General features: G+C 47.7%; 1 protein-coding gene across 1 annotated transcript in view; it reads left to right on the top strand.

Moving 5' to 3' along the window:
- Positions 1 to 91: 91 nt before the first annotated feature.
- The window catches only part of NCAPD2 (non-SMC condensin I complex, subunit D2), a gene marked incomplete at its 5' end in the record, with an annotated part of 28,047 nt that continues 19,631 nt past the window's right edge, over positions 92 to 8,507 (top strand). The window contains 13 exon segments of the mRNA XM_009330107.1: positions 92 to 171; positions 400 to 458; positions 916 to 1,097; positions 1,570 to 1,709; positions 2,584 to 2,711; positions 2,796 to 2,919; positions 3,001 to 3,148; positions 3,704 to 3,901; positions 4,428 to 4,562; positions 5,125 to 5,209; positions 5,838 to 6,006; positions 6,272 to 6,390; positions 7,376 to 7,585. Coding sequence (XP_009328382.1) covers positions 92 to 171; positions 400 to 458; positions 916 to 1,097; positions 1,570 to 1,709; positions 2,584 to 2,711; positions 2,796 to 2,919; positions 3,001 to 3,148; positions 3,704 to 3,901; positions 4,428 to 4,562; positions 5,125 to 5,209; positions 5,838 to 6,006; positions 6,272 to 6,390; positions 7,376 to 7,585 — 1,777 coding nt within the window.

The raw sequence follows: 8,507 nt of genomic DNA, 5'->3' as shown, positions 1-8,507 counted from the left end.
CCCCCGCCCCGCCGGCCCTCCCCCGCCCCCCCGCCCGGCTCGCGGCCGTAACCGCCTGTGTCGTCCCCCCTGCCCCTCTCCGTGTTTCCCCGCAGCCTTCCGGACCGCCTTCCGGGCGCGGGGCGCGCTGGCAGTGCTGCAGCACTTCGACCCCCTCTACAGCTTGCTCCAGTGAGTACAGAGCAACGAGCGCGGGGCCGGGGCTCCCGGGGACACTGGGAGCGGAGCGGGTGGAGGAGGGTTGCGGAGAGGCTGGTGCATCCGGGTGCTCGCGCCTCTCCCTGGTGGTGTTTAGGAGCGGGTGGAGGAGGGTTTTGGAGAGGCTGGTGCATCCGGGTGCTCGCGCCTCTCCCTGGTGGTGTTTACTCGCTGCTCTCATGCACTGTGCTTGCCCTGCAGCCACTTCCGAGCTGTGGGGACTGCTGTCAAGGAGGATGCCCTGGAGCTGATGATGCACGGTGGGTATCGGCTACTTCCAGCTGAAGCAGGAGTAACAGAGAGGTTGCTCTCCTTTGGCAGCTCAGTGATGATATAAAGGCTAATGTGACTTTACCAGCTGGGTTACCCCTTCAGCCCATTCCAGTAATACGGGTCTGTAATCTTGGTGGACAATGCAGAGCTGTGCGTGTTCGCTGTAAGGGCAGGCCGACAGAAAATCCCCTTCCCCGTGTCCCTGGAAAATACATCTTTGGGATGCATCAGCTCTGAGTGAGTTATTCTGTGAGCTGACGGGGGGCTGTGGGGATAGGATAGGACAGCGCATCCAAGGTTTGGGTTGCAGGGGGTAGCCCATGTTACAGCTGGTGAGATGTGAGCACACGTCTTTGGTAATCTGATGACTGCTCTAAGTCTCCAAAAGAGAGGATGGCTGAGTGGCCTGGCAAGGAGTGCTCATGACTTTCTGCCTCTCTTCAGTGGTGTCCCATCATTCCAGTGAACTGCCTGTCATCCTGGGTGATTCTGGGCTGAGCCATGCAGACCGTGCTGCTCACCTCAACACTCTCAAGATGAACTGCTATTTGCTGACTGGCCTGGTGGATGCCTTTGAAATGGAAACCAGCAAGAGTGGTTTGTTGGAGGTGGATCCTGGTGGGAAGGTAGGTTAGGGGACTGGGAGGAAAGCAAGATGATAAAAGTAGAAAATGTGTAAGCTTGCTGAACTCTGTGGTATCTGTCAGATGTTATAGCTGGATTTATTTAAACATGGTGCCGGCAAGAGCAGTGCATCATGTGGAGTACTGGGATTTCTGTGAAACTGCACATGGAAAGCAGCCAAAGGGACAATATGTGTCTAAACATCAGCAGGGACTCAGATGCCCAGGCTTCTGTTTCGCTCTTCAGTGTCTGGCTGGTACTTAGCGTGCCAGTAATTTCTCAAGAGTTCCCTTCTGTGGTCAAAGATGACAGCAGCAGTCATCTGATGTGGGCATATAAGCTTCTCATAGATCTCGCTGTATGTCTCAATGCTGTAGAATTTAACAGTCATTTTCTTTTTTGAGGGAAACAGGCGATGGTGTTTTTTCTGTTGTCAAGCTGCTGATGTATTGCATTGCGTAACCTCCTTTCTAGAACAAGAAGAACCGTACCAAGATCTCTGGATCCTTGTGGGAAGAGGAGAGGGAGCCGCTCTTACGGCTGCTCACGCAGCTGCTGCAGCTGGATCTCCATCAGCTTTGGGGTGGTTTGGTGGTGGAAGAAGAGTTTGTCAGGTATGGGATGGAGTGGATGTAGAGATGGGATGGGTGACAGTGGTTTTCTGGAAGGGAGGGCTGAATGTTAAATCTGCCAGTGCAGTGGTATTACAGCCCTCAGCAGGGTGCAGATTGCTGGGAAACAGGAAACCATCTGTCGTGGTTTAACCCCAGTCGGCAACTGAGCACCACACAGCTGCTCGCTCACCCTCCCCGCCCCGGTGGGATGGGGGAGAGAATCGGAAGAAAATAATATAATAATAATAAATTGTAATGCAAAGTAAAAGAACGAGAGAGAAAAAAAAAACAATAGGGAGAGGGGGAAAAAAATTGATGCAATTGCTCACCACCTGCTGACTGATTCCCAGCCAGTCCCTGAGCAGCGGTCACCGCCCCCCTGCCAACTCCCCCCAGTTTATATACTGAGCATGACGTCATATGGTATGGAATATCCCTTTAGCCAGTTTGGGTCAGCTGTCCTGGCTATACTCCTTCCCAGCTTCTTGTGCACCTCCTTGCTGGCAGAGCGTGGGAAGCTGAGAAGTCCTTGACTTAGTATAAACACTGCTTAGCAACAACTAAAACATCGGTGTGTTATCACATTATTCTCATGCTAAACCCAAAACACAGCACTGTACCAGCTACTAGGAAGAAAATTAACTCCATCCCAGCCAAAACCAGGACACTGTCTTGAGGCAAAAGCGATGTGTTTAGGAACCTCTTCCCTTCCTCATGAGGGCCTCTAAACTTCAGATGTTGTTTGCTCATTTTTTTAAGGATACTGGAGAATCTCTCTGGTTTGAGAGAACTGTTTGCCTCATGCAGTGTGCTAGAATGATGTCGGTGCAAATTGTGATTAGTGAGGTTCACTGTCTCTCTTCTGTGGCTTTAGCTTAATGACAGGAAGCTGCTACCGTATCCTGGAGAATCCAAGTATTGGTCTTCAGAAGTACCGTGCCACACGGGAGGCTGTGACACATCTGCTTGCTGCAGCTCTGATTCAGTATGATCACATGTTCAGTGAGTTCCTGCTCTTCTGCCTTCTTCCTGAAGCCATTCCCAGTTACTTTCCCTGATCTCTTTCTTCCTCCTCACGTGCGAAAGGTGCCACTCTGAAGATCACACAGATGCTGCAGCACTTTGAACATGTAGCTCCAGTGTTTGCACAGGCTGTGAGCCTCTGGGCTACAGAGTATGGTCTGAAAAGCCTGGTGGGTGAATTGCTAAGGTGAGAAAAATACAACGAGGCTTGTCCCTCTATCCCTAGCAACTTGAGGCACCCTATTCCTTGTTTCATCTTTCTGTGCAGAGAAATTGGACAGAAATGTCCGCAGGATCTGGCCCATGATGCTTCTGGAATCAAGGGTTATGCTATCTTTATAACTGAACTGGCTGAACAGATTCCAGCTCTGGTGCTATCCAACATAAGCGTTCTCCTGCGTCACTTGGATGGGGAGGTACGTTTCCACAATTATTACCTGTCTGGAGAAGTCAAGTGGTGGAGGTGCTGCTATCCGGTTTTTCTGTCTGAAAACAGAACCTCTTTCACAGAGATCAAGTAGCCAAAACCTGCCCTTTGGAATAGGTTTTGCCCTTACCTAAAAGATGCAAAGGAAAGAGAAGCCATGACATCTACTGTCTGGTTGTCACTCCCAGATACCAGAGAACGGGAGACTGCTTACTGGTCTGAGATCCCAGCTGTTGTCCGTTGTTCTTCGGTACTTAATGAGTTTGTCATTGTGTTACCTTTTCTTAAACTGCCTTTAAAAGCCGTAAGTGTTTCTCATATCAATTCTTGGCTTTTGTGGACCTAGCTGGACAGCAGGGTTGGATTACTCTCTTGCAGGCACGGCCATGTTCACCCAAGGTTAATACAAAGTCCATAATGGAGAAATTCACTTAAGGCTGGAGCCTGGGACTTGGATGACCCAAACTCTGGGCCGTCCTTCCCTTTGGCATATCAAGTCATGTCTTTTTGTCTGTTCCTTGTTTAACAGCTCTTCTTTTTGCAGAGTTATATGATGCGAAATGCCATTCTGGCAGCTATGGCGGAAGTGCTGGTGCAGGTGCTGAATGGTGACCAGCTGGAGGAAGCTGCCCGTGGTACTCGGGACCAGTTCCTGAATATGCTGCAGGCCCACATCTGTGACATCAGTAGCTTTGTGCGCAGCCGCGTGCTGCAGCTTTTCACTCGAATCGTTCGGTGCAAGGTAAGTCTGTGCTGGGGAAATGGCGTTGCCTCAGTCATCCCTTCCCTTGTTGTGTTTTCTAAGGGATTTTCTGTCACCCTGCTCTTTGTTTCCAGAGGCTGAAGTTTAACAGAGAAAGGTATTGTCCCTGTGTACTGTGGTGTCTGCAATTCCTTTTTCCCAAGAGACCAAAGATCCTAGGGGTGAGGAGACTGGGGAACAGAAACTAAATGCTGCTCTTTATTACTGGGACAGACTAGAAGGAAGAGCACAGTATGCAAGCTTTTTTGAAAATTGGTATGGGAAAACATCACCCTCGCTAGATATACTAAGACTTGACTCAACGGGACCCTGGATAACCTAATCTAAGTCCTTGCTTTCAACAGAGGTTGGACCAGATGATGTCCAGAGGTCACTTCAGACCTAGACTTTTCTGTAAATCTGTAATCTGTGCCTTTTAGTACATTAATATGTCTGCAGTAAAATAACCTCTCATGAGTCTCTAGGCCTTCCTGATAACTTTGTCTATCCTCTCACTGTGTGCTAGGCCCTGCCTTTGACTCAGTTTCAGTCTGTGGTATCGCTGGCTGTTGGGCGTCTCGAAGACAAATCTGTGGTAGTAGTTAAAAATGCAATCCAGCTCCTGGCTGCGTTTTTGTCCAACAATCCCTTCTCCTGCAAGGTAATTCTGACTAGTATGATGGATATGCTAGATGTCTGTTTGCAGGCTGAATATCTGCAGTGTGCTATAGCCAGGGCAGCAGCCTTTCTGTGTCTTTTGGGAGGGACAACATAGCCTTTCACTCTGCAGGTGGGAGCTTTCTGGTTTTCCCAGGTTCAGATCTTGCTTTCTCTGGTTCTTCTCTCGCTTGGTGTAATTGGTAGGTATGCTGAAGGCCAGGAGGGATGTGTTTGATTGTGAGAAAACCTGCAACAGTTTGATATGAATCTGCTGTGGGGTTTCTTTTCTTAGGATCAGAATTAGTCTTCTAGAATGTTCTGCACAGAGCTGCAGCTCTTTGTGTTTAGCTGCACCTTTTCCTGAGCTTCTGAGCCTCATACTGGCAATTTACAGCCATTCCCATTCCAGGATGGTGGCCAGAGTCTACTATTCCAGTTTCCAAAAACAGGGTTATCTGAGGGGATTGACAGCTTAAAGCAGGGAGTGGAAGAGAAAGGAGAATTCTAGCATTTCAGAAAAAAGAGGGTAAGTAACGTATTTCTTCTCTTCCTGGCATCTTCAGTTAAGCTGTACTGACTTGGCCGAGCCACTGAAGAAAGAGGTGCAGAAGCTGCAAGAAATGAGGGACCATGGCAGATCTACAGCACGTAATTTCCCTTTTTCCCTCTTTTACCTTTCCAGGGTGTACCAGGGCTTATTTTTCCTCATCTTAAATTGCTTCCAGGTTGTGGTGACTTTTGTCTCAGATCTTACTTGTGTGAGATGGTGAGGCCAGATAACTGGGATTAAACTCTCAACAGTTTTTCATACAGTGGTGTTTTAAAAGGACCATATGAATGTCCATATTTAGATCAACAGTCCATTTAGCTAAATATTCTATTTTCAGGGTAAGAACTGAAAATACCTATGAACACCCTCCCAGGTTTCTATTTTCAACCATTCAAGGACTGCTTGAGCCATAATTTTGGTCAAATATTAATTTAAACTTGATTAGCCTTGGACCTGGTGCTGCCTACAAAACAATAAATAGCAAATGATGGTTCTCTCCTACCTTTTTTTTTTTTTTTTTTTTTACCCTCAGCGGTTTCTTTTTTATGCCAAACATTTCTTGTCTATTCTTACTGCAGTCTGGGTGGGACCAGCAATGGGAATAGTGCCTGCCTGTGGAAAAAAAAAAGTAGAATTCCTAAGTTCCAGTTGAGTTTCTCTCCTCATTTAGGGTCTCATTTGAGTCTCTATATTCTTCATCTCCGTTGTTTGGGTTTTTTTTACTAGCTCCAGCGATCACCCCAGAGGAAGAGTGGGAAGCGATGCTGCCAGAAGTTAGGGCTGCCACACAGCAGCTCTTTCAACCACTGCAGGAAGAGGAGGTGCTGGAAGTTGAGGAAACAGTGGAGAGTACATCAGAGCAAATCACTGGGCTGCTGAGGAAGCTGAATTACAAGTAAGAAGGCTCTGTAGTTTGAGAGAGTATTTATCCCATGGGATGTGTTGGTCTCTCATTCTCTGTTCAAGAAAGGTTTGAGCTCCAAGGTAGAGGGATGATTTCTAGTAATGTTATTCTGTAGAAGAGATTGACATGGGCACCCAGCACAAGATGCTGGCAGGAGCTGCTTTCCCAGGTGTTCAGGGCAAAGTTGGATGGCTTCCCCTGTATTCTTCCCTAACGGGTTGCTGATGTTCTTCTCTTGGGCAATGTCATTGTCCAGGAGTGCAGCCCGCCTTACGCAGAAGGCCCTGTGTCGCTTCCAGGGGAAGGAGCCCTTCAGTGGCCCCACAGAGGAAAATGAGGCAACAATCCTGGACGTTCTGAAGAGACTTTACACAGGTAACTACTTCAGACCACTCTATCTCCTCCCTAAGTCCAAGCTGATGCCGGAGCTAGACCAAAACCCTCTGGAACGTCTTGTCCCTCCTTCTGACCCGTGGGGCTCAGTCTGTGTGTACTTAACAGCTTATAGAGCTGCACCATCTCTGGATCATTTGCTTGTCTAGTGGCCTGGCATTTTTGCTGGATCACATTAGTCCTGTTATTTCATTTCTAGTTGGAACAGTTGCATGTTCCTACTAGAAGTGCATTTCTGATGCTTTAGCTAGCATAATATCTGCTGAGGGGAGTGAAGCCAATGTTATCTACTAACACCCTTCTGTCCTGTCTGAATTTGTCAGGAGTTCTGCTTCCTGAACAGGTGGTGGCACATAATGCTTACTGTTAGCGGCCTTGACCAAGTATCTGATTCAAGCAAAGTCTTGCTTATCTGGGGCTCAAACCTCTGGGCAACTTTTTAAGACTTCACATGCTTTATCTCTGGTGTTTGTTTCGGAATAAGGTTTCCTAGCCAATCCCCTTGTCATTTCTATCAAAAGGCTACCGTCTAAATAATTTAATCTTCTTAACTTTGTCAACTCTCCACAATTGCACAAACTTTGCTAGTGAGTAGTAGTGTTTGCCTTCTCCCTACTCTGCCCTGATTCCCTTTTAGGGCCTCATCCATCTTTGGGGAGCTATCAAGTTCAGATTAACCCCTTCAGCATTGTAATGGAGTTTACCCTAACTGGACCATGCCTTTCTCCACCCCTGTATTAAGTTGGCATTTCTCTGGTACATCACATTGTAGTACTGGAACTTGCTCTACAGCATGCTGAGATTTTGTCTTTGTAGCTAAGCCTGGTGGCAGAATTTGGATTTTTGTCTTCTGGCTTTTGGAAGGTGTCACTATGGGGTGGAGAGAGAAGAGTTAAAATACCCTGAACTGTGGCTATTTCTCTTGTACCTTCAATGCTGCTCACAAACAAGTGTTCATGCTGTGCAGGTTCATGCCCAGGTGAGAACGGTGAGGATCCTCCACGTGGCAACAGTTGTCTTAAGACTGCAGAAGTTGTACCAGAAAAGCAGCCTCAAACAGAGCTGGTCAAACAGGAGATGTTGGTGCAATACCTGCAAGATGCTTACAACTTCTCAGTGAAAATCACAGAAGCCCTGAGCCTGATCAGCAAGATGATGTATGAAAACTGTGTCTCAGGTGTGTGAAATAGCCACGGGGCCCTTTCTCCCCTGTTCAGAGTTTCCAGATCTTTCCCTTTGCTGAGGAGGGGACGTGGGAGTGGTGGAGCTCCAGGGGAAGGAGAAAAGGTTGAAGGAGCTGCTCTTCACTGAGCAGATATCACAGGCACTTCCAGGATATCAGAAAAGCAAGCACCATCTAAGTGGGTGTCATGAAGAGGTGGTGTTAGGGCATGAATGCACTTTTTAGGATTCCATTTTTTAAATGTCAAGGTTGAAAATGTTTTTAAAAGCCAGTTGACCAAAATGACTTAATTTATGGAGGCTCCCCCCCTCCTGCGGGAGGGGATGTATGTTCATCATCTCGGCTGAGGTTCTCCCAAAGTAAGCATGGTCAATGAAGCTGGGTTCTGTTACCTGCTCAGTGCCCTGATGCAGCTTCAGGTGTTATGCTGGCCAAAGAGGGGATCTGAGCAGCTTGTCTCATCTGCCTCACCTTTCCTTAAACTTTGTTCTGTAGCTGAAAGTGATCCTGATCAACAGGTTCTGTGGCCTGGTCTTCTTCAGTGCTATAGTGAAAGGTGGTGATGAGTAGGCCTTTGAGTTAATTCAGCTATTCAGATTTAATGTTAGAACTACTGTAACCAGTTAGACTTTTTTTTTTTAAGTGCTTATCATGAATAACATGGCTCAGTTTTGGGACCGGTCTTGTTCAATATCTTTATCAATGATCTGGACGAAGGGATCGAGTGCTCCCTCAGTAAGTTTGCAGACGACACCAAGTTGGGCAGCAGTGTTGAGCTGCTCGAGGGTAGGAAGGCTCTGCAGAGGGACCTGGACAGGCTGGATCGATGGGCCAAGGCCAACTGTATGAGGTTCAACAAGGCCAAGTGCCGGGTCCTGCACTTTGGCCACAACAACCCCATGCAGCGCTACAGGCT

Source organism: Pygoscelis adeliae, unplaced genomic scaffold (assembly GCF_000699105.1).
Source record: "Pygoscelis adeliae isolate BGI_AS28 unplaced genomic scaffold, ASM69910v1 Scaffold120, whole genome shotgun sequence".
Taxonomy (NCBI): Eukaryota; Metazoa; Chordata; class Aves; order Sphenisciformes; family Spheniscidae; genus Pygoscelis; species Pygoscelis adeliae.
This window is presented reverse-complemented; position numbering and strand designations above follow the sequence as displayed.